Source organism: Furipterus horrens, unplaced genomic scaffold (genome assembly GCF_987537825.1).
Source record: "Furipterus horrens unplaced genomic scaffold, mFurHor1.1.pri manual_scaffold_4, whole genome shotgun sequence".
Lineage (NCBI taxonomy): Eukaryota > Metazoa > Chordata > Mammalia > Chiroptera > Furipteridae > Furipterus > Furipterus horrens.
Window position 1 is genome coordinate 204189473 of NW_028327174.1, and position 22627 is coordinate 204212099.

The following is a 22627-nucleotide window of genomic DNA, read 5'->3' on the forward strand; positions in this document are numbered from 1 at the left end:
GAGGACAGAGGCAGCGGGGCAGGAGGCGGAGGAGAGACGTGAGGATGGAGCCCTGGGTCTAGGGACCTTTCGAGTCCAGAAACGGTTCAGGATTTGGGGCCCCGGAGCCGGAGTGGCCTGAGCCGGCTGTGCTGCGGCGGGAACACACGTGCCCTAATCCTGGGCCGCAAATTGAATGGGAAGATGCACCTGTGTCTCAGATCAAGCCTTCTTTTTTCCCTGAAAAAAGTAACTTTGCTTTCTAAAATCTCCGGCGCCCAGAAACTCACCTGCTTCACCGCGGGTGACTGCCCTGGGGTCCCCACAGAGTGAGACCAGTCTAACCGACAAATTGTTTTCAGGTTAATGACATTTTTACGAAGACCAGATCTAACCTGTCCTAGAGTTGACATATCGTGTAGAGAAGCATTTAATGAAACGTTGGTTCACTTTTATTCCGCAGCCTTCCTTTTGTGAATTTTGCGGGTTCTACACATTTTCCCAGGCCAACGAAAAGGCCCGAGTCCCCCTCCCGGGGACTGCTGACGAGGTGTTGCAGGGGTTTGGGGGCTGCCGATTATGAATTATGGGCGCATTAGGGTGTTCTGTCTCGATGCGCCCAAGCACAGGGACCCCTGGAGAGGAGGAGGGAACTGTCTTCCTCTCTCAACATGCAGACGGACAAGGCCAGAGAGTCCTTACTGCAGCCATCATTTAGAGATGGGTAAACTGAGGCCCAGAGAGGCAAAGGGCCCCCGGGAGGTCGCCTTCGGAGGAACCCTCTGAGCTGGAGGCAGACACTGGCCAGAAAACTCGTCCCCTGCCGCCCGGCGGTGGGACCTCGCTGGCAGGCTCCGCCGAGGCTGCGACCGTTAAGTCAGGAAGAGGCTCGTGGTGGCAGCAGCAGGTCCAGTCCCGGGCTAGTCCCGGACCATGGGCCCGTCGTCGCGCCGCCCTCCTCTTGTACAAGGGACAACTCGGCACCTTGTACTTTTCCATAGTGACTCCCTCGCTCGGGTGCCGGGGTGCGCCCCTAGCCGGCGCCTGCAGTCGAACCGTCGACTGAGCATGCTCAGTCGGGACCGCGTCTTGGTGAGCACCCCACCCCCCACCCTGGGAAAGACCCTCAGCCCCGGGTGTGTCTTCCTGACCACGTGACCCTCCCTGCCCAAACGGTAACCGCGGGGGCACCTGCGCGCCCTTCCCGCGGACCGGCCCTCACTGCCTGGCCGCTTTAAATTTCGTGCTGGGTGGAGCCTCGACGCCATGGGCGGGGCCGAGCCCGATGGGCGGGGCCCAGAGGGGCCGCCGAGGTCGAAGCACGGTGGGCGGGGCCGGAGCGCGGCGGGCGGGGCCTAAGGGCGCGGCGGGCGGTGCGGCTGCGGGCGGTGCGAGGCCCCTTTAAGGCGCGGCCCGGGCGGGCCCGCCGGCGCGGCCCCTTTAAGGCTTGGCCTACGTGGCAGCCGCCGGAGCCGCCGCCGAGAAGCCAGGCCGGCCGCCGGGCACTTCCTGTGGAGGCCGCGAAGGGCGCGGGCGCCGACGGGCCGGACGCCGAGCGAGCGAGCGAGCGAGCCGAGCCTGCCGCCGCCGCCATGGGCCAGAACGACCTGATGGGCACGGCCGAGGACTTCGCCGACCAGGTGCGGCCTGCGGGCCCGGCGGCCGCCCCTGCCCGGCCCCCGACCCCGAACCCCGAGGGGCCGTTCCCTCGCCCCTCCGCGCCCCCTCCCCCCACCGCGGCCCTCCGCCCCGGGCTCGTCGCCTGTCCGGGCCCGGGACCCCCCGCACTCGGCCTGCGGGCCGGCCTGCCCCTCCCACCGCCTCCTCGCCACGCTTCGGGTGTGTCCCCGGGCCCGGCCTCGGCCTCGGCGCGGGGGACCCGTTCCCCGCCTGCCCCGGGCCTTCCTGGGAGGCGGGGGCTGCCGGGGGCGGGGGCCGAGGCTGGATCCCGCCCCGGGGTCGGGCAGACGGGAGGCCTGGGGGTCCTCGCAGAGGGAAGGGGCGCCGCGCTGTGCGCCCCGACTGCAGAAGCGCAGCACCGGGCCCCGGACTCTGCCCGGCGCGGGACTGAAGGGGGCTCCGCGGCGCCTCCCCCGCTCCTCCTCCCCGGGGGTCGCTGTCGGGGCGCCGAGGGCCGGACGGACCGGCCGGGGCCCAGGGAGGTGGGGGGTCGGTCCCCGGCCGCCTCCCCGCGGCGCGCGCGTCCCTCGGGTCACGACGCCGGGGTGGGTGTCGCGCTGGCGCCCGAGGCCGGGGCGACGAGGCCGAGTGCCCGGCTTCTGTGTGGGAGGCTCGTGTGTGGCTTTTTCAAAACGGAGTGTTTTCTGCTCAGCATCAGGGAAGCAGACTTTCCGCGCCGCCCGTGGGGTGCCTGTGCCGTCTCCCCTCCCCGCGGGTGACCCGTTGGCCCCCCTTCTGCTGGGACCCGGCCGGGGAGGGGGCCCCGGGCTGCGGGGCCGCCGTGTCCCTGCGGTCACGGCCCTGTGTTTGCAGACAGGTTGCGAACGGCGCCCCTCGCAGAAGCAGGGCGAAGGCTGCGGGGCCCCCACGGGCCTCCTTCGTCGGCTCCCGCCGCCGTGGTTTTGGTGACCCAGTTTGAGGTCCCGGGCAAGGGGCCTCCCCGAGAGCCCCCGGCGCCAGCTCCGGGGCCTGGGCCCGGCCTTGCCGCTGAACGTCGTAACGCCGCCGACCCGGAGGCTGCCGCCGGCTCTCGGAGGAGCAGCGCCCTGACCGCAGGAAGCGCACGCCGGAGGCCGCACGGTCCCCTCTTCCTGCCGTGCCTCTCGTGTGCCTCCCACGAAAGCAGCAGAATCCGGGGCGCGGGAGGGCCGAGGTCCTGCTGCTCCTCGGAGCCCAAGCCGGGGCCCTTCTGCCCTGGGCGGGCGCGGGGGGCACAGCCGGCGGCTTCCTAGGAGCAGATGGGGCCGGGCCGGGACACTTACCCACCTCGCACCAAAGCCAGGCCGCGGGGCGACGGCGCAGCCGCTGGGCAGAGCACCTGCGCAGCCGTGGCTTCCGGTCTCACCTCCAGAAAACAAAAGCAAAAGCGAAGGGCCCGGGCTCCACCAACAAGTCGGGGCCCCTGCGTCCTCCGGGCGCCCCAGGCCCTGCTGCCGGGGGTGGGGCTGGGCCTAGCGTCCCCGTCGTCTGACGAGGGGGAGGCCGGCCGTGGCCGTGCTGTGACCCTCAGGTCCGCAGAGCCGAGAGCATGGTGAGCGGCCTGGCTCGTAGCTGGCGTGGTCGGCTCCGCCCGAGCCGCCTCTGGCATCAGGCCCCTTGTCCTGGGCAGCCACCTGCTCCCAGAGGGCCAGGCGCCGCAGCAAGCGCTGGAGTGCTCCCAGGGGCGCCGGGCACCCGGCAGCCACCTGCGACCCGATCAGAAGGGCCGAGACAGCCAAACTCCGCCATCCAGCGCTGCATCCTGTCGCCAGTCCTCGCTGCCCATGTGCAGAGGGGGACCCCAAGCGCACGGACGCCCGTGAACAGGAGTGACAGCACTTGGTGACACATACTGTGGGGTCCCCTTCACCAGGGTGGCACTGCTGCTTCTCCTGAGCTTGGGTGTGACAGCGCCAGGCCGGAAGGCCATGACCCCAGGAGCTCCCCGTGGCCGCCAGGGAAGCGCTGGGCAGCGACAGTGGCCTCCTAGGGGGCACAGGGGCAGGCATCACGGCTCTGGGCTCACAGGGCGTGGATGGCCATGGGGTACGGGTGACGGGTGGCATGTGAGTTCTGAGCATTCTCTTCCCTCCTCTGCCCTGTCCCTCACCCCCTGCCCCGCCACCCCTACTTCCTGCCCTGCGCCATCAGGAGTGGGGAGAGGGGACAGGGAGCTGGCGCACTGGTCCCCGCCCACCTGTCTGGGGTGGGGACGTGGGGAGGCTGTGGTTACGGAGACTTCCCCGGGAGGCGGGAGGTGGGGTGCAGCAGTGTCTGGGCTGTCTGGCTGTGCTCCCCCCGCTCGGGAGGCGCTTTGCGGAGGATGTTCAGTAGAGAAAGCCCGGCCATCTCTGCAGCTCAGTGCCTGGTGCTCCTTCCTGTCCTTCCAGGTGCAGCACCCAGGGAGACGGGCTGGGGGTTCTGGGGTCGCCGCACTCCGGTGCCTGCCCCGCTCAGCCTGAGGAAGGTCGCCCAGCCACGGGGCCCAGGTTTCAGGGGGCCGTGGGCATGGGCTGGCCAGTGAGAGGACAGGTCCGACCTGCGCCACCTCCGCGCGTCCGCTCAGCAGGACTTGCAGCCCACTGCCCGGCGCCCTTCATCCTGCTCAGGAAGGGAGGGCAGGCTTCCTGTGTCCTGCGGAGCTGCCGGGGGCTCTCTGCCGCATCCCAGCTCAGGCCGTATGGTGACACCTCCTCGGTCTCCTTCCGGCCTCTAAAGTAGCAGCCCCTTGACAAGGACCTCAGCTCCCAAGCTTCTGAAGCCGCTCAGGTGCTGTCGGTCGGCTTGATGGCAAGGGTCACGGTCCCTGTGAGAGGCCCGCCCCAGAGGGTAGCTGTCCCCATGCGGGGCCTGGCCTGTGTCCCTCCTGCGCCACCCTGGCTCTCAGGGCAGCTTCTGCCCTCGGGTGCTGCGCTCCCCAGGGAGCTCTAGCTTTGGGACGCTGGCTAGAGCCGCTCGGAGTGGGTTCAGCTGCCACGTCTGAACCATGGTGACCGAGACCCACGCGAGAAACAAGGTGAAAATTGGGTCTGGTCTCGTGTCATTGAACGGTTTCCCTTCGCGTCCCGTCCAGGCAGGTGCTGGTTAGAGCTGCTGCTTCGCACGGCCCGAGCTGGCCAGACCCGCAGACAGTAAAATGGCCTCACGCTGGCCCCACGTCGGCGCGCTGGGCAGCCACAGCCGTTTCTCCCAAGGAGAGACATGTCTGTCTCCCCAGCCCGTCTGCGCGGGAGGGCGGCGGGAACCACCTGTCGGGAGGGCGGGTTTCCTCCTTTGCTCTCTAATCCTCTTGACCCAGACGCTCAAATTAAGAGCGCAGACCCGCCACAGAGGCTTTGAAGGCTCTGTCTCTGGGCTGCTGCGCCCGCCGCCGCTGCCACCAGACACGGTGATCCTAGAGGGGGCCGAGCGAGCCCGGAGCGGGAGGGGGGGTCACAGTGCCGCCGCGTCTGTCCCTGCGCCCCCGGGCCCCCCCTTCCCCGGCGCCCCTGTGGCTGCAGCGTCTTTAGTCGGCCCAGCCTTCCTTGTCCAGGTGACGCCTGTCCAGGTGAGGCCTGTGTTGTTGCCAGGGTGTTGGCGGGGCCCTGGCGTTAGAGCCCAGGGGGTGCCGTCTCATGGGGGACGGAGGCGAGCGTGCCGTTGCCGGGCGTTTTGAAAGTGTGGTGGGGCGGAAGCGGGTAGGGGCGCAGCGCCCCCCCATCCCCTCCCCCGGCGGGCACGGTTGCGTGTGTACCGAGTGTGCGAATGCCCTGTGTGTTCTCCGCGTGGACGCCCGTGCTCACCCGGGCGTCCGTGGGGCCTCCTTCCCCACCAGCCTTTCTCCCCCACTTTTCTCCTGCCGCCTGCGGATGGGATGAACCTGGCAACCGTGAACCCAGCTGCCCTCACTTGTAGAAGGGTAGCCCAGACACCGCCCCCCCCCCAAAAAAAAACACCCTTCCACGGTCACTCAGTGCCCGCTGGGGGCAGCAGAGCCAGGAGGAGGCCGCGGACGTCCGCCTCAGCCCATGGTGACCTCCCGTGCCTGCTTGGCTGCTGTCTGCCACTGTGACTTCTGCCACTACTTGGGGCGAGGACGGGGCGGGGGGGTTGGGGGGAGGCGAAGGGCCAACCACACGTGCACAGAACCAACAGCCGGGGGCGCAAGCTCAGTCCATTGAAGGGACCGGACACCTGGCTGGCGCGCTCACTGCCTGCGCCCTCCCCCGGGGAGCCGGCCTCGGTGCTCACGCGCCGGCTGCCGTGGGTGTCCGCACAGCCCGAGCTCCTCTACGCAGCCCCTCGGGACGCCCCGAGTGCAGGCGCTCTATCTGCACCTCCCTGCGCTCCCACAGCAGGGCTCCTCCGCCCCACGGGGCTGGGGCGTGACGCGGGCTGTCCGTTGGAGGGTCAGGCTGGCGGGTGCCCTTTAGACTCTCGCTGCTGACACATCACTCCCGTGGGCGGGTCCCCGATCCTGCTCCCAGGTTCCTGCTGTGTTATCGTGTACCCTCGGCTTCTGTCCCTTTGTATCTCAGCTGCTCGCAGCTATGGAGAACGGGCACGTGGCACACCCGATGACATTTGTACCTCGCTTCTGCCCGTGTGGCTCCTAATCACGCGTCGTAAACGGCTTGGCTTGCACAGAGCAGGCGGAAGTGACAGCTGTGTCTCTCTGACGTTAGCCAGCGGTCTGCCCACCTGAAGGTCACAGCTGCTGAAACAGACGTCCACCCCGTTTGCTGTGGGTTTTTAACTTGCTCTGACCTGCTCAGGCTCTTCAAAACCCCAAGTTTCTAGCCGTCACCCAGGCCAAGTCCAGGTGTTTGTTTGCAGCTGCGCACACGGCGTGGCCTGAGCCCTCTGGGGGGGCGTGCGCTGGGGTCCCCGCGGCACAGGTGCTGGCTGGGGGTGTGACCCGCGAGCCCAGCGTTGGCCGGCATGAGGTCCTCTGCCCTGTGACCCTGGCTGTAACCTACGCGGACTGCTGTCTGCGCTCTCCATGCGGAGGGGCGGCGGGAGGCCAGGGGCTCGGCGCGGCCTGGGCGAGCCCCCTCGGTGCGGGGCTCCGACCTGCTGAGGCCCGTGCCCGGGGAGAGAGGCTGTGGGTCGCTGCCACTGCCCGTGTCTGCTGAGCGGGTACAAGCGTGTCACGCCGTCACCTTGCGGGGTCTGAGCCGGAGCCGGCACAGGCGGCCGCACACCGGCACCCTCCGGGCGTGCTGTGTGCAGGGGCCCGGCCGCAGCCCCTCACCGGCGGCGTCTGTGGCCCGCAGTTCCTCCGAGTCACGAAGCAGTACCTGCCGCACGTGGCGCGCCTCTGCCTGATCAGCACCTTCCTGGAGGACGGCGTGCGCATGTGGTTCCAGTGGGGCGAGCAGCGCGACTACATCGACAGCACCTGGGGCTGCGGCTACCTGGTGGCCTCCTCCTTCGTGCTGCTGAACCTGCTCGGGCAGCTCAGTGAGTGGCGCTGCGGCGGGTGCGGGAGGGGGCCCAGGGGGGTCCGGGCGCGGAGACTCCGGGCGCCTGGAAGGCCAGGTCGAGGGGAGGGGAGCGAGGAGAGGCCAGGCCGGAACACAGCTCACGGTGGCGCCAGGCCCGTCCTCGGGTGGCAGCCTCCGCCCCGTACGCGCCCTGCTGGCCTGTCCTGCGGCGCCCCGGCCCGTTCTCTGCAGCAGCCCGGCCTGCAGCCTCCCGCCACTAGAGCTCGGCGCGGGGTAGCTCGCTGACACCCCCGCTCCCGCGGGCCAGGGGAGGTGGCCGGGCGCCAGGACCCGCGCCGCCCCTGACCGCGCCGCCTCCTCTCCAGCGGGCTGCATCCTGGTGCTGAGCAGGAACTTCGTGCAGTACGCCTGCTTCGGGCTCTTCGGGATCATAGCGCTGCAGGTGAGCGGGTGCTCGGGCCTCCGCGGGGGAGCGGGGCCGGGGCTGGGGCCGGGCCCCTGCGCGCTCGGGTTGGAGCAGGTGTTCCGGAGTCTGGGCACCTGCCCGCAGCCCGCTGGGCGGCTCACTCTGGAGCTCCTCCGGGCAGTGGCTCGGTTTTCCTCGAAGCCAGCTCGGGAGAAGCAGATGGTCAAGCAGGGCTGACAGGCTGAGCCAGGCATGGGAGCTGAGCGCTGGGGGCCCACCTCCTGCCACGCAGCCGCTTAGACAAGGGGGTGACCCACAGGTGGCCGCAGTCAGGGCCCTCCGGTGCATTACCGGCTCCTTCATGGAGAAGAGCACCGAGCCGGTCAGACGCAGTCCTGACCCCACAGCCCCGGAGTCTGGACTAGGGTCTGCGACGGCCACGCTCTCCGGGGCACGTGGGCTCAGCTCTGCTTCAGCAGGTCCGGGCCCGGCAGCTCACTGGGCCCTGCGTGTCCTGCGCCGGTTCTGTGTTACCTTCTGTGCCAGCGGTTCTCCGCCTGTGGGGTGCCACCCCTCGGGGGTCCAACGACCCTTTCACAGGGGTCGCCTGAGACCATCGGAAAACGCATATATAATCACATATTGTTTTTGTGATTAATCACTAGGCTTTAGTTATGTTCAATCTGTAACAATGAAAATACATCCTGCATATCAGATATTTACATTACGATTCGTAACAGCAGCAAAATGACAGTTACGAAGTAGCAGCGAAAATAACTTTATGACTGGGGGTCCCCACAGCATGAGGAGCTGCATTAGAGGGTCGCGGCATCGGGAAGGCGGAGAACCACTGCTGTGTGCGAACAGTTGTCTGATGCTGTTAAGTCTGTAGAAAAGGAGGTCGTTGGAAAACACTGCCGCTCACGTTTTTCTCCCTCTGCCCCCTCAGACGATCGCCTACAGCATTTTATGGGACTTGAAGTTTCTGATGAGGTACGTTGGGGTTGCAGAGCGGGCTGCCTCCCCCACACACACCCTCTGAACTCGGTGCTGTGACAGCGTAAGCTTCCCGGCTCAAACCTGCGCTTCCGAGACTGCGCGGCGGGTGTCGGCAAGGCCTTCGCCACCCCCACGCAGGACCCCAGCACACAGGCGAGGACAGCCACCGCTCCAGACCCCAGACTTCGGAGGGAGGGGCTGAGGGCCCTGTGGGAACCTACTAGCTCTCAGGGACCCGGTCGGTCAACAGCAAAGCCGAGACCAGCCCCAGGGCCCCAGTGTGCTCGGTGACCCGCCACTGTCTAGTGGCACAGACGCCTCTGTGTCTTCAGCCGTGGAAGGTGTGGGACTTGAGTCCGGGGTCCTGGGGACTCGCTCCCTCCGTGTCCTGCTTGGTCTGCAGAAGGGGGCGGGGGCCCCTTCGCCGGTTGGGTCTGGCGTCCCCGAGCCTGGCTTGGTGAGTTGGTGACGAGCTGCCTTGGCGTCCCTCAGGAACCTGGCCCTGGGCGGGGGCCTGCTGCTGCTGCTGGCGGAGTCGCGCTCCGAGGGGAAGAGCATGTTCGCGGGCGTGCCCACCATGCGCGAGAGCTCCCCGAAGCAGTACATGCAGCTCGGGGGCCGCGTCCTGCTGGTCCTGATGTTCATGACCCTCCTGCACTTCGACGCCAGCTTCTTCTCCGTAAGTGCTCCTGCGCGCCACGCTGCCGGGGCCACGGGCAGGGTTTGGCTCGAAGGAAGCAGACCTCTGAGCCCATTGAGAGAAACAAAAACTCGCGGGTTCTCGTGTGCCGAACCCCAAGTCCCAAACCTCTGACCTCGCTGGGGTCCTGTGCCCTGTCCCTGACACAGACCACCTGCTTTTCTTTGCTCTCTCGCCTGATCTTGTCTTTGCGTGTTGGGGTGCAGGGTTGGGAGGTCCTGTCCTTGTCCCCCAGGAGCTTACACAGCAGCGCTGCTGCGGAGCGTGCCCAGCTGGCCGCGGGGCTGGCGTGCGCTGGCGCTGGGGGCGCGGTTCCTCTGCTCTGCCGAGAGCTGTCCTGGGGGACCAGCCTGCCGCACGCCGCGTGACCTCCTGCCCCCACAGCCCCTGTCCGCACCCCAGCCTGGGGCCCGGCCCACCGCTCAGGGCACCCTCAGTCCCGTCGCCCGAGCTCAGACTCGGCAGCGGCCCGCCTCCCCCTCGCCCAGCCTGAGCACCCCTTCCCCCCACCCCGGGCAGATCCTGCAGAACATCGTGGGCACCGCCCTGATGGTGCTGGTGGCCGTGGGCTTCAAAACCAAGCTGGCCGCCTTGACGCTCGTCGTCTGGCTCTTCGTCATCAACGTGTCCTTCAACGCCTTCTGGACCATCCCCGTCTACAAGCCCATGCACGACTTCCTCAAGTACGACTTCTTCCAGACCATGTCCGTGATCGGCGGCCTGCTGCTGGTGGTGGCGCTGGGCCCCGGGGGCGTGTCCATGGACGAGAAGAAGAAGGAGTGGTAGCAGCGCCCGCCCGGCCAGCGACGTGTACCCTTCCCCTCCCCCCCCGTAAAGGCACAGATGTTGAGAACTCTCTTTGCAGACACCTGGCCGTGGATGGCTAAATCTGCTCTGGCCCCACGACCTGCGGCCCGACCACCCAGCGCCGGCCGGACGTTTGCTCGCCCCTCCCGCAGGAGGCGGCTCGGCCCTGGCACAGCAGCGGGGCGGCTGCAGCCTCTCCTGCCCCTCCTCTCGGGTGGGGGGCCTGCGAGCTGTTCTGTGAGCAGATACATCTGTGTGGCCCTCAAAGCAGTCTGTCTCCCTCTTCTTCTTTCTAAGTTTACGTTTTTAGCTAAACTACTAAATGGTTTCGGACGGCCCGGCCGCACCTCAGTCAGACTCCCCGGGTTAGGGCCGCCCAGCGGCTCCGTGGTCGCTGCCTTGCGCTGTGATACTTGATAGGGCGGTAAAATAACTTAGGAGGAGCCCAGACCCCAAAGGCAGGCGTCATTCGGGGGCCACCATTCACGGTCAGTCGCCGGTTCATCTGCAAACCGGCTTAAGGTGGGGCTGGGGGTCCTGGAAGTGCTCGCGGGACCCGCACTCCCACCCCACGTCTGCAGGGTGGCCCTGGCCACTTCTGTGCGACCTGCTGGGGAGGGACAGCGGCCCTGGTGGGGCAGGGTGGGGGCAGCGCCGGCTCAGACCAGTCGCCTCACTCTCGCTTTCACAGCCCCGGGGACACCAGGCGCGGCCTGGTTTTCTCGGGCTCCAGGGCTCCCCCAGGCTGCACAGCCCTGACCGGCGTCCGTGAGGCCGGGCTCGCTCGGGGCGTCTTACTTGCTGTGCTGAACGCAGCCGAGGTCACTATGACGTGATGCCTTACCGACTGGGTCTGACTCGCGTCAAGCTTCCTAAAATTGCCTTACACGGAGCGTCTCTTCCTGGGGGTGTGAGCGCTGCCTGCTGTCCTCCCAAGGTCTGCGTCACAGCGAAGGCCACTGGGGCGCTGGAACGCCTGTGCCTCCCACTGGCCTCCCCCCAGATCCTTTGGGGGCAGAGCAACTTGGCCAGGCCAACCAGCCTTGGGAAGAGGCCTCAGCGGCCAGGCTGGCCTCGGGACTTGGTATTCGGCTAGGTGTGCAAGCCTGGGGGCCGTCCCCAGGGCTGCCAAGGGCCAACCCGAACCAGGCTCCATGTTTACTTTCCAGACCAGAGCCAGCGGGCCCCAGCTGGCTTTTCAGGGAGGCCTCCTTTCACCCACCTGGGCTCTCAGAACCGCCCCTGGCTCTGCAGCCTGCCCCACTGAACCCAAGGCGGGCGATGGCTCACCTTTTTGCCACCCACCCGCGTCCCAAGCACAGTAGAGGCTCATCCCATGTCGCTTTGACAAAGCCATGGCTGCAGAACTCCGTGCATGGAAGGTGTTTCTGCACTTTCTGACTCACCCTGGGCCGGGTGGCCCCTGTCCACGCCCCGTCCCATTAACACAGTGACAGCCCCATCGGGTGGCACCCTCAGCCAAGCTGGGTCTCTGGGGCACCGCCAGCACGTACGGGTCCTCCCCAGCCCTGTGCCTGGAGACGCTCGCTGGTTTGTGGAAGCAGATTGCGCCCAGGAGGCTGAGTGACTCAGTTTCCTGGTCACCATCGGCGCTGGAGGTCGCTCCCGCCGACCCAGCCCTGAGTGGGCAGCGCCTGGCAGGGCAGCGCCTTTGCGGAGGAGCAGAAAACCAGTCGGTTTTGGCTTTATGTGGGAAAGAGGTGTCAGTCCCATTTATGCTGTATTTTATATCTTAGTTGTGTTTGAAAACATTCTGATTTTTGGAAACACCAAAATAAACAATGGCATTGTTGTATGCAGTGTGGCCCCTGGGTGCTGTCCGGGTGGGTGGGGCCTCGCCAGGGTGCGCCAGTGGCCGCGGGGGTCCCCCCAGGCCTCATCCAGACGGGGTTCTTCCCTTGGGGTTCCTGCTGCAGCCCGGGTCACCCCAACCGTGCAGAGGACACGTGGCGGGCCACTGGGGAGGAACAGGATGAAGTACCCCGACACTGCAAAGGCCCCGCTGTGTCCTCTCCAGCGACTGTTCATTAACCCGGCTGCTTGGAAGAGCTGAAGCGCTCAGGTCTGCGGTGACGGCTCTTCAGCTTCTTCAACGAGCCCAGCTGCTTCTGTGGCCGGAGCGGAGATCCAGTCCGTTTGGAGGGGAAGGGCTGCTGAGTTGGACGCCCCCTCCCCCAGCCCACAGGCAGGTTTCCCGGGACACCCCCAGTCAGCTCTCCACCCGCAGCTTCCCCAGAGCCGCCAGGCTCATCCCAGGCAGCACTTCAAACCCCCAGATGCAACGAAGACCGTGACCTCTTCCAGCCCCGCTCTGCCCGTCCACCAAAGGGACCTTAATTCCCACCACGGCCGCAGGGGCACAGGGTGCTGTCTCCTCGGGTCCCTCCCTCTGGGTTCCCTGCTGCACCCGGCAGCTGCCCCTCGGACCTGTTCTAGGCAGGTGCAAACCTCCAAGCAGCCCTGGCTCGGGGCTAACACAGTGTCACCTGCTGCAGCCTGGGGGTGTCACCTGCTGCAGGGTTCTTTTCTGTCTTTCTAAAGAAACTGAAAACCAAGGAAGCCGCTGAGCTGCGGGCAGCCCTGCAGGCCCCTCACCTTCCGGCGCTTGAGGCCCAGCTCCTGCTCCTCCTCGTCCTCCTCCTCTCTGTCCCCAGGGCCCTTTGCTCCTGGATTCCTCGGCCTCTCGTCCTCGTCTGTCAGAAAGTCATTCGTGTTGTCCCCATGCTCAGTCACTCCCAGGTCCTTTCTGGTGAACAGCCCGGCTGCAGGGAAGCGGCCAGCGGCCGGAGGTCAGGGTTCGCCTCCTGAGCCACGGAGGGAGGAACAGGCCCGAGCCCACCTGCTGCCGGAAACCGACAGGACGGCCATGACCTGAGCCGCAGAACAGTCAACAGTGGGGGGGGACACGTCGCGCTTACACGGGTACAGGTCCACCAGGCTGTCGTCACTGTCGCGCGGGGCTGCACCGCCATCATCGCTGGACTCGGGCTCCCAGAAGGCCGCTCTGGGGCGGGCTGGCCCGTCGCTGTGCGTCTGGTCTCCCCTCCTCCTCTTGTGCAGGAGGCAGGCGGGCACGTACTCCTCTCCCCGCTCCTGACACTCTGCATCTGCGCAACAGGCCGGCACACTGCCTGTCTTCCCCAGCCTCCTGTCCTCTGGGCCCCTCTACCCCACCCCCAGGTCACATCAGCAGTGGCAGGCAAAGGCCACCAGCTCGGTTCCTCCCAGGACAGGAGAGGCCTGTGGGGTGTGGCCAAGGGGCAGGCAGATGGCGCCGGTCTGCCACACCTGGAGCAGTCCCCCCACCCCCCGGCTGGGAGGGCGCCGGGCACCTGAACCTGGAAGGCACGCCAGCCTGCCCCGGGGACGGCAGCCCCTCTCGGGCATGGCAGCACCTCCTCTGCTGACCTTGGCTGGGGGCACAGGGGCAGGAGTGGGGCTTCTGCGGAAGGGCCTCCCTGCAGCCCCACTGTCCCCACCTCACCGAAGGCCTGGGGAGGCCTCTCCCGTCTCGCGCAGGGGCCTCAAGGGCAGGCGGTGACTGGCCTGGCTCTCACTGCCCCCCCACTCCTGCCGTCATTCTTGGGGGTGGATGAGCCCTGCCGGGTTCCCTGAAGCGTCCTACCCACCGCCAGGACCCCACCCCTTCTTCATCCCTGCACGTGGCAACGCCTCAGCACCCTGGGCCAGGCGCCCCCCCCCCCCACGCTGCACCTCCACCCCTTCTCGGCCCCGGGGCTCAGCCTCAGAGCTGCCCTCCCACCGGTGGGGAGCCAGGCAAGCCCCCGACTCTTTCCTGCCCACCCACGCGGCTACCCACACAGAGAGGCTGGAGCCCCCGCCCCGCCTGGCTCTGCAGGGCCCAGAGCTGGTGCGGACCGCGAGCCTCCTCTCTCGCCCGCAGGTGGCAGCAGAGCCTCTGGTCTTCTCAGCATGAGACGCACCTGCATGCCCGTGACCCTGTCCTCCGCCCGCACTCAGCTGCCCGTCCCTGACGTGGGAGGCGAGCCCGCCACTTCCGCCCGGAACCTCCCCTCTGCCCCCGACACCCAGACCTTCTGCACGCGGGCCCCCCCTGTCCCTTCTCACCGGGCCCAGGATGCCCGGGGCTGCCCTCCCTGGTGCCGCCCACTCAAAGGGCTCTCCTGTCACTTTGCATCTCCCCGAAAGCCCATCATTCCGACCCCACTCTCCCAGCTTCACGATGCGGTCCATCCGTCCATCACCTGTCGCTTCTCAAGCCAAGAACCTGGGTCGGCTTCTTCCTGTCCCTCTCTCCTCACCTGGCAATTCTCCCCACAGAAAGTCAAAACCTGCCCATGTCCTCCCACCTTCCCTGCCAACTCCGGGTGACCCAGCTGGGCACCACAGCCCCCTCCACCTAGAGGTGAAGGGCTGCACAGCCATCCCGCCCCCTCTTCTTCAGGGGAACACGGACCCTGAGACACCTTGGTCACGCGGGTCCTGGCTCGAGCCCTCTCGATGCAGCCCGGCTGCGCGTGCTCCTGACCACGGCCCCCGGGGCCCTCCGTGCCCTCGCCCACCCAGCTTTCCAGCCCCCAGTGCGAGGCAGCAGGGGAAGGCCTGTCCTGCAGAAGCCCCCAGGGCCAGTGCTTCTGCCTCAGACCCAGCCCAGCCCCGTCCTCTCCCACTCCATACGACCCTCAGTCTTGGCCTGAAGAGGCCCCAGGAGAGCCTTTCCCAGGCCTCCTGAGTCGGGCAGGCCCGACTGGGTCCCCGGCACCATCCCCTCACAGCTCTGCCAACAACGGTGCTCCGCTGTGACGCTGATGAGCTGCTGCGGGAACTTAACTCCAGCCAACCAGCCGGAGGCCAACTGGGCTGTTATGCGTGTTTTACTTAAAAAAGTCGCAGAACCCGCGGGCCACACTGCGTGAGGACGGTACCAGGAGTCTGCTCCCTGCTTTGCCCTTCTCCACCGTGTGGGGCCGCTTCTGCCCTCTAGGGGTGCCCACCCCGAGGGGAGGGCAGGCACGCACCCCAGCGCCTGTGATCAGACGGGCTGTGTCCCCGCCACTTACATTTGCGCAGAGCCTTCTGGTAGCGCTGGCCCTGCGTGTGCCTCAGCACGTGCTCCGGGGACTTGTTGATGTGCCGCAGCGTGAGTTTGCAGAACAGCTGGTGCCTAAGAGTCAGGAGACCTCCATTTGCAGGGACAGTTCCCAAGAAAGGGCCGGGACCCGAGCTCTCCCCAGTGGCTGCATCTCAGAATCACTGGACATGGCCTGGGCATCAGGGTTCTGAGAAGCTCCCGGGGAGACCCACTGACCCAGACGGACAGCGGCGCTGCATCCGCCGGGCACGGGGCTGCGCCAGCCTCCGGACGGCTCCGGCTTCGGAGTGCGGCCCCGGGAGGGCTGACCCACTTCAGGAGCACGTCGCCATCCCTGCTGCCTTTGACTACGGGCGTCAGCCCCGGACGCTCAGCTGAGCCAGAGCTGTCCTTTAAAGTACTGGAAACCGTGAGCCTGAGCTCGGTCAGAACCTCAGGTGACAAAGCACAAGCGCTCCAGAGAGCCCCGGTGACAAATCTCACGGTTACCAGAAAGCCAACAAGCTCAGCAGGGACCCCACCTGCATCGCCCCGCTCCTAACTCTGTGGGGGCCCAGCAGGGCGGGGCCGGGGAGGCGGGTCCACCGCCCACCAGCAGCAAGACGCAGGCTGGAACCCTCCCGCCCGGGCCCCCCAGCGGTGCGGGCCGCCGCGCCCCGCCCTGGCCACGTACGGGTGCTTGGTGCTGGGCACGATGTGCGGCTCGAACGCCGCGTAGTCGAAGGCCGGGCAGGCGCTGACCAGCCGCCGGTATTTCCTGCCGCTGGTGTAGACCCGGAGCTCGGACAGGCGGCAGGGCAGCTCGTGACCCGTCAGAGCGCACCGCACCTGAGGGCGCAGACGGAGCAGTCAGGGGCTCCCGGGGGGGGCCCGGGGCGGTCAGGGAGCCCCGGGGGCGGGTGTGGGGCCCCGGGGCGGTTGGGGCACCCCGGGGGCGGTCCTGGGCTCCGGCCCCCGCACCTTGCAGGAGCCCGGCTCCAGCCGCAGGCTCGGGTGCTCGCGCAGGAAGGCTCGCAGGGCGGCGGGCAGCTCGCTCATGGCCGGTCGGCTGGCGGAGCTTGAACCACGTGGGGCCGGGCCGGGGCGGGGCTTAGGGCGGAGCCTGGCGGTGCCCCGGAAGCAAATGCCGCCAGAGCCCGGAATCGCGCGCCGCGATGGCGGGGACGGCGGCGCAGTGGCTGGGGCAGGTGCAGCGCGGAGCCCGGGCGCAGGGCCGGGGCGTGGGGCGGGGAGGGGACAGGCCCACGCCCCGGGCTGCGGGAGCTCAACCCACCCTTCGCGTCTTCGCAGGCCTCCGCCCGCGCGGTCTGGAGGAGCGTCCTGGCGGTTCCCCCGCGCGCAGGTGAGCACTCGCCCAGGTGCGACCTAGGCGCCCAGGTGGGGAAAGCCCCCCACGGTGCAGGGGCCCAGGGGTGCGGAGACGAGCTGTGGTCGCCCGGGGTCCTTCACACCGCAGGAGCCAGTGCCGGTGCATCTCCTCCGGTGGAGTTGCTTCCCAGCCCGCTCCCGCGCCCGAGGCTGGGCCGGTGCCTGCCTCGGTTACCCAGGGCCCTGGCTGGTGGCAGAGCCGAGACTGAGCCCCGGGTCTCACTCCAGAGCCGCGTGCCAGGCACGGGGTGGGAGCCGGGCTGCGCCAGGTGCGCTGGCTGCCCCCTCCGTACCGCGTGCGCTTGGGCACGGGCTCGCGACCCCAGCCCAGTGTCGTCAACGTCCTAGGGCTGGCCTGGACGCCAAGCAGGCGGGGCAGTTCTGCAGCCGAAGCGCCTGCCACCAAAGCGGGAGATGACTCCTTTCTCCAGTGGTTCCTGCTTCTCATTCCTGTGACTGCCTTTGGCCTGGGCACCTGGCAGGTAAAGCCTGGGCTCCGGCTCTTGGGGTTCTGAGCTGAGCCCTCGGCTCCGCTGCCATCTGCAGGGGCTTGTGCTCTTGTTTCCGTAGGTCCAGCGACGGAAGTGGAAGCTGAAGCTGATCGCGGAGCTGGAGTCTAGAGTCATGGCCGAGCCTGTCCCTCTGCCAGCGGAGTGAGTGCACGGCTGCCGGCCTGGGGCTGGGCTCGCTGGAGATCAGCCGTGGGGCCTGGCTTCCGCTTGCTGTCCCAGCCCTCACACAGGAGCCCTCAAGATCAGGGGTCCTGCTGGGCTTTTGCTGATTCACTCGCCCTCGGGCAGCTGCCTGAAGTATATAGAAAAGTGTGTCGTCCTGGGGTTCACCCTCTTTTCAGGTCCAGTGTCCCTGAGGGACCCTCTCCCCGCCCCGTGCTGATGGCACCTTAAAGCAGTAATTCTTAGCTGGTGGGTGAAAGAGGGTATTGTCACACTTGGCTTGAGTGGCATTTTGAAAAAGTGCCTTAAATGATGCTCCTGCCCACTTCCCTACCTTGAAAGCTCTGTCCGGGACGAACCACTGTACTCAGCTGTTGTTTCGGGGGCACAGACTGTCCTTGCAGATGGGGTTCAGCCCACACAGAGATCAGGTTCATGCAGGAGTCCATGTTCTAGTGTTCCCTGAAAACGTGGGCAGTTGGACAGCAGAGATCCATTCATACTCGACCCCAGAAGGATCAGCCCCGCCCCCTTTAGTAGGCACGCCCTGCACCCCAGCCGCCCCCTGTGCGTCACCTACATGACCTCTCGGGCTGCAGGGCGCTTGGTGGTTTGCAGGCCAGAGAGGGTTCGTCCCCTCCCACACCGTGCTTGGCCTCAGCTCCATTTGTCCCCTGTCCCATGCAGCCCGATGGAGCTGAAAGACCTGGAGTACAGGCCAGTGAAGGTCCGGGGCCGCTTTGACCACTCCAAGGAGCTGTACATGATGCCGCGGACCATGGTGGACCCGGCCCGCGAGGCCCGGGCGGCTGGCCAGCTCTCCTCCGCTGTCCAGAGCGGCGCCTACGTGGTCACGCCTTTCCACTGCGCCGACCTGGGGTGAGCGGCCGCGCAGGAGCGGGCGGCCGGCTTATTTCCCTCTCTCCTCTTGACCCCCAGCCCTGGGGGGGTCCAGGGTACCTAGAAAACTTCAGTTTCTTAAAGAGTTGGAAACGTGGAACCCTGACGCCAGGCCGACCCATTTAACTTGTTACTGCACGAGGCCTGCACGTTGCGCCCTGAACGGGGAGCAGAGCGGAACTGTCCGGTGGCCGATGGTGGTGGTGCAGCAGGAGGGACGGCCTGGAGGGGGTCAGCTCGGGGAAGGCCCCCCGGGGGGCTCTTTGGGCCGCTGTGCACTGCAGGGACGGGCAGAGCGTTCCGGGGAAAGGAACATGCAGCGGGGCCACGGCAACAGCAGCTTCCCGGATGCCAGCGTCCAAACCCCGGCCCTAGGTCTGGGATGGGCCGCTGCCTCCGCAGGCTGCCCTGTGGCTCTCGGGCTGGGAGGGCAGGTTGGAGCAGGTGCACCAGGAAGCTGCCCCGGTAACAGGTCCAGGGAAAGGAGGCTGCCCGGCCCCAGGCTCTGCTGGTGGGTGGCCCCGGTTGCCTGTTGCAGGGGGTGGGTTAACCTGGATCTCCACGCAAGGGCTCGTGGCCCCTCCAGGGACTGAGTGCTGCCCGGCTCAGGCCCAGGAAGGCCTGCGCTACACCCTCCCCCGCCTGGCGTCCCAAAGGTGCTGAGCAGATGCTAGTGACCACCTTTGTTCAAAACCCTTTCCCACCTCAAGCTGCTTTCATTACTGCAGAGTCACCATCCTGGTCAACAGAGGGTTCGTCCCGAGGAAGAAAGTGAACCCCGACACACGGCAGAAAGGCCAGGTGGGGCGTGAGCTCCCTCGGGCGAGCCGGGCTGCGGGCGCCACCCCTTCTCTATGCTGCCCCCCACCCCCCCGCAGCAGCCACCTCCCACTGTCCCTTTGGTTTTGTAACTTTATTGAATATTCAGTTAGTTGTCCCCATTTCCCCCACTGCTCTCCCCTGCCCTGCCCTGCAGCGGTCCCTGACCACGGGTCCTTCACACTCGTCCCTCAACAGGACCATCCCTTTTCAGGTTGAGGGAGAAGTGGACCTGGTCGGGATCGTGAGGCTGGCAGAAACCAGGAAGCCCTTTGTCCCCGAGAACAATCCAGAAAGGAACCATTGGCATTACCGGGACCTGGAGGCCATGGCTAAGGCCACAGGCACGGACCCCATCTTCATCGATGCAGACTTCAGTACGCAGCGCCCCAGCCCAGCCCGAGGGATCTGAGCAGCGCCTGCTGCATGCATGCGAGGTTTTGGGGGACAAGTGACAGGAGGTGGCACCGGGGCCTGGCCACTTCCAGGCAGACAGCCTGTGAAGGTGCCGGGAACTGGGCTGGGCAGACAGACCCCGGGGAAGAACTGGGAGACTCCACAGAAAGCGGGCCATCGGGGTGGAGGACACCGAGCCCACTGTCCCCACAGAGAGCACAGTCCCTGGAGGACCCATTGGAGGGCAGACCCGTGTCACCCTGAGGAACGAACACCTGCAGTACATCGTCACCTGGTGAGTCCCCGTCCCCAGGTGCACGCGCCCTGCCCCTTCCCAGCAGTCACGGGACTCTTCTTCCAACCCCAGGTATGGACTCTGTGCGGCCACATCGTACCTGTGGTTCCACAAGTTCCTGCGCCGGACCCCGGGCCCGTGACGTGGGCCTGCCCCGAGGAGTCCCCGAGGGCGCCTTCCCAAGGGCTGGTCTGGGGCCGCACACCCTCGCAGTGAACAAACCGGTCCCCACCGCACACGGTGCCTCGGGCGACGACAGCCAGGCCCGGGGCCCGCTGAGCACACACAACCACGTGCACAGCAGCTCGGGCCTACGGGCAGCAGACCAGGGCCCTGGTTTGGGGGTGCACTCGCCGCCACCCGCCTCCCATCGGTCCTAATAAATCACATTCAGCCCCAAACGCCCGAAACATTGGTTGTAGGAGGGTTTTTATTACTTTTATGTACAGAACACTCCCCAGTGCACTCAGCCCAGCTTGGTGGCCAGCTCCTTGGCCTTGGCCTTCTCCAGCTTGGCGATGCGAGCCACCGACTTGGGACCCAGGACGTTGCCTCCCCAGTGGCGGCGGATCTGCAGGGGCAGGAGGAGACGCCGTGAGCCCGACCCGGCCTCCCCAGCAGACTGCAGGGCGCAGCAGCTCAGAACGGCCCGTCAGGCTCCCACTGAGGCCTTGACCTGCCCAGGCTCTGCAAAGCCGCCTCTTACCTCGTCGTATCTGTCGTTGTAATTGGTCCGCACGGCCTCCACCAGCTTGGCCAGGGCTCCTTTGTCTTCCCTGAGGGGACAGGGGCACGTGTGGGCCACCGCCTCCCAGTCACTGCCCCCCCCCGCCCCCAGGAATGGCTTCCTTTTGCCTCAGACACAACATGACCACAGGGTTGGTTCAGATGAAGAAATTCACAAGCATCACTGGCAAAGATGCAGGGGCACGCGTTCCTTCAGGCCAGAACACCAGTCTTTAAGGCAGGGCCCGAGGAGGTGAAGGGATCGGGGAGGGGGCTGTCCCCTCGGGTCCTCGGGCGCCCGGAGCCCCGCACTTACGAGTTGACCTGGGTGAAGGCGACGGTGGTGCAGGTCTTCCTGTGGACCAGGCGCCCCAGCCTGGCCTTGCCCTTGATGATGCAGTAGGGGACCCCCATCTTGCGGCACAGCGCGGGCAGGAAGACCACCAGCTGGAAGACAGCGGTGGCTCGGAGCGTGCTCTGACCCCAGGCCACGCCTCGGCCACGAGCCGGCGGGCCGCCGTCGCTCAGGGTTAAAAAGCTCATGTCCTTGCACTTCAAGGTTAATTCAGGGGGAAAGTCACATCATCGCGACGGCCGCCGCCTCCGCCGCCGCCTGCAGCCGGGCCACGTACCTCGATGGGGTCCACGTCGTGCGCCATCACCACCAGCTGTGCCTTCTTGTTCTCCACCAGCGTGGTGACCGTGTTGACCCCTGCGGCACAAAGCCCGGCGGCGTGAGGGGGTGCGGGGCGCTGCGAGGACCCCGGCCCCGGAGGGAGGAGCCCGGCCCCTCGCGGCCACTCACCTGCCCGCAGGACCGGCGGCCTCTTGGTGGGCACGTCGCCCTTGCCGGCGGCCTTCTTCTCCGCCCGCGCCAGCAGCCGCTGCTTCTTCTCCTGCTTCGTCTCGGGCCGGTACTTGTGCGCCAGCTTGAGCAGCTGCGTGGCTGGGGGGCCGCGCCCGGTCAGGCCAGCTCCGCGCGGGCCCCTCCCCGGCGTCCCGCCCCCCATCTCCCGACCCAGTGAACGTGCCCTGAGCGCCGCCCTCCGACACGCACGGCAGCCCCGGGGGCCACACGAGCGCCCCGAACCGCAAGGGGTACGTGCCGCTGCCCCCGCCCCCGCCGCCCCCGAACTCCGCGCGGGGACCCACCCGTCTGGCGGTCCAGGGCCTGCGTGAACTGGTTGATGGCGGGGGGCACCTTGAGGCGCTTGTACAGGATGGCCCTCTGCCGCTGCAGCCGGATGTAGCGCGGCCACTTGACGAAGCGCGTGAGGTCCCTCTTGGGCTGGATGTCCTGGCCTGGGGGTCACGGGCGGCCCTGAGCGCGGCCGCCGCAGACCCTCGCGCCCCACGCGGCCAGCAGCCGGGCTGACACTGCGGCCCGGGCCCCGCCCGGAGCCCCCGCCCCGAGCCCCCGCGCCCCCCGGCGCCCCTCCTCACCGATGCCGAAGTTCTTGGGCCTCTTTTCGAACAGGGGGTTCACCACTTTCTTGGCCTCCTGCTTCTTCACGACAGCAGGGGCCGGGGCCACCTTCTTCCCCTTGGCCTTCTTCCCCTTGGGCTGGGCAGGGAGAGAGCCGGTAAGCCGCCCGCCCCGCCGCCCCCGGAGCCCCGCCAGCAGCCCGGCCGCGCTCGTGCATCAGCGATCTTGGTGGTTGGGACGTCCGCACCGCCACTCAGATAGCAAATATTCTCTCACATCATCTGCACGGGCCGCCCCGCCGCGGGGCGCTGCGCCCCCAAACGGGGACGGTGGCCCCCTAAGGGCCCGACTTCAGGCCGCATCAGCTCCGACCCCGCACTGCGGCGCCGCGCTCGCAGGCTCCTCCTCCCTCCACGGCCCGGCCGCGGAGCACTCCACCCCGGCCCAAAGCCTCTGTGCCGGGCCCCGCGCGGCACTCCTCGCGCCAGGCGGTGGAGGGACCCCCGTGCGGCCGAGCCCCGAGGTGGATGGCCGCGGATAGAGCCAGGCCTGGTGCCAGCACAGCGAAACGCAGACAGACTCACCATCTTGAACGACGGCAGAGAGAGAAAGGAAAAGGAATTATGGGAAATATGTATACGACCTCGGAGATCGCGAGAACTGGAGCCTGCCCGGGATTTCGAATTTAAAGTGACAGGACTCCTTCCGCCAGGCCGCGGGGCGGGGGCGGTGCCTGAAGCCGGAGCTTGGTCTTTGAGATCGGAAGGGGCGGGGAGACGGCCGCAGCTGGAGACGGCAGCGCGGGGAGAGGGGCTCTCGCTCGTCCCCGACTCTGTCCCGGCCAGGTGCACGCTGGGCTCGGGGTCTGCGGACAAGGTGCGGACGTTGGCGTGGCGGGCTCGCCGTGGGATGTTGCCCGGAAGGGCTCCACGGCCGTGAGTGCGGTCGTTTG

General features: G+C 67.3%; 4 protein-coding genes, 2 non-coding genes and 1 pseudogene across 7 annotated transcripts; 2 read left to right on the forward strand and 5 right to left on the reverse strand.

Annotated features, from left to right (window-relative positions):
* The first annotated feature begins 1413 nt into the window (after positions 1-1413).
* SURF4 (surfeit 4) lies at positions 1414-10255 on the forward strand. The gene is made up of 6 exons (XM_090275008.1): positions 1414-1619; positions 6894-7080; positions 7430-7506; positions 8420-8463; positions 8962-9148; positions 9689-10255. Exons 1-6 carry the CDS (start codon positions 1572-1574, stop codon positions 9953-9955), a joined length of 810 nt encoding a protein of 269 aa, XP_090131134.1. The 5' UTR covers positions 1414-1571; the 3' UTR covers positions 9956-10255.
* Positions 8138-16151, reverse strand: SURF2 (surfeit 2). Of its 2 annotated transcripts, none has more exons than XM_090275009.1 (6): positions 16032-16151; positions 15745-15899; positions 15040-15143; positions 12916-13104; positions 12593-12759; positions 8138-9212 (listed from the first exon to the last, which is right to left on the reverse strand). In XM_090275009.1, exons 1-6 carry the CDS (start codon positions 16107-16109, stop codon positions 9111-9113), a joined length of 795 nt encoding a protein of 264 aa, XP_090131135.1. In that variant the 5' UTR covers positions 16110-16151; the 3' UTR covers positions 8138-9110. The 2 variants fall into 2 exon arrangements, with proteins under 2 accessions (XP_090131135.1, XP_090131136.1); XM_090275010.1 differs by lacking the exon at positions 8138-9212 and adding an exon at positions 11675-12111.
* SURF1 (SURF1 cytochrome c oxidase assembly factor) lies at positions 16108-19732 on the forward strand. The gene is made up of 9 exons (XM_090275288.1): positions 16108-16138; positions 16192-16413; positions 16788-16921; positions 17010-17092; positions 17801-17992; positions 18742-18814; positions 19047-19209; positions 19442-19523; positions 19596-19732. Exons 1-9 carry the CDS (start codon positions 16108-16110, stop codon positions 19663-19665), a joined length of 1050 nt encoding a protein of 349 aa, XP_090131414.1. The 3' UTR covers positions 19666-19732.
* A 209-nt stretch (positions 19733-19941) lies between these two features.
* RPL7A (ribosomal protein L7a) lies at positions 19942-22574 on the reverse strand. The gene is made up of 8 exons (XM_090275016.1): positions 22260-22574; positions 21693-21813; positions 21402-21551; positions 21055-21195; positions 20882-20961; positions 20566-20696; positions 20230-20299; positions 19942-20094 (listed from the first exon to the last, which is right to left on the reverse strand). Exons 1-8 carry the CDS (start codon positions 22260-22262, stop codon positions 19990-19992), a joined length of 801 nt encoding a protein of 266 aa, XP_090131142.1. The 5' UTR covers positions 22263-22574; the 3' UTR covers positions 19942-19989.
* Positions 20374-20440, reverse strand: LOC150013937 (small nucleolar RNA SNORD36; annotated as a pseudogene).
* On the reverse strand, positions 20769-20840 carry LOC150013938 (small nucleolar RNA SNORD36). Its single transcript, XR_016510844.1, has one exon. It is a non-coding gene; the product is annotated as a small nucleolar RNA SNORD36 (small nucleolar RNA).
* Positions 21888-21961, reverse strand: LOC150013939 (small nucleolar RNA SNORD24). The gene has a single exon (XR_016510963.1). It is a non-coding gene; the product is annotated as a small nucleolar RNA SNORD24 (small nucleolar RNA).
* Positions 22575-22627: the final 53 nt, after the last annotated feature.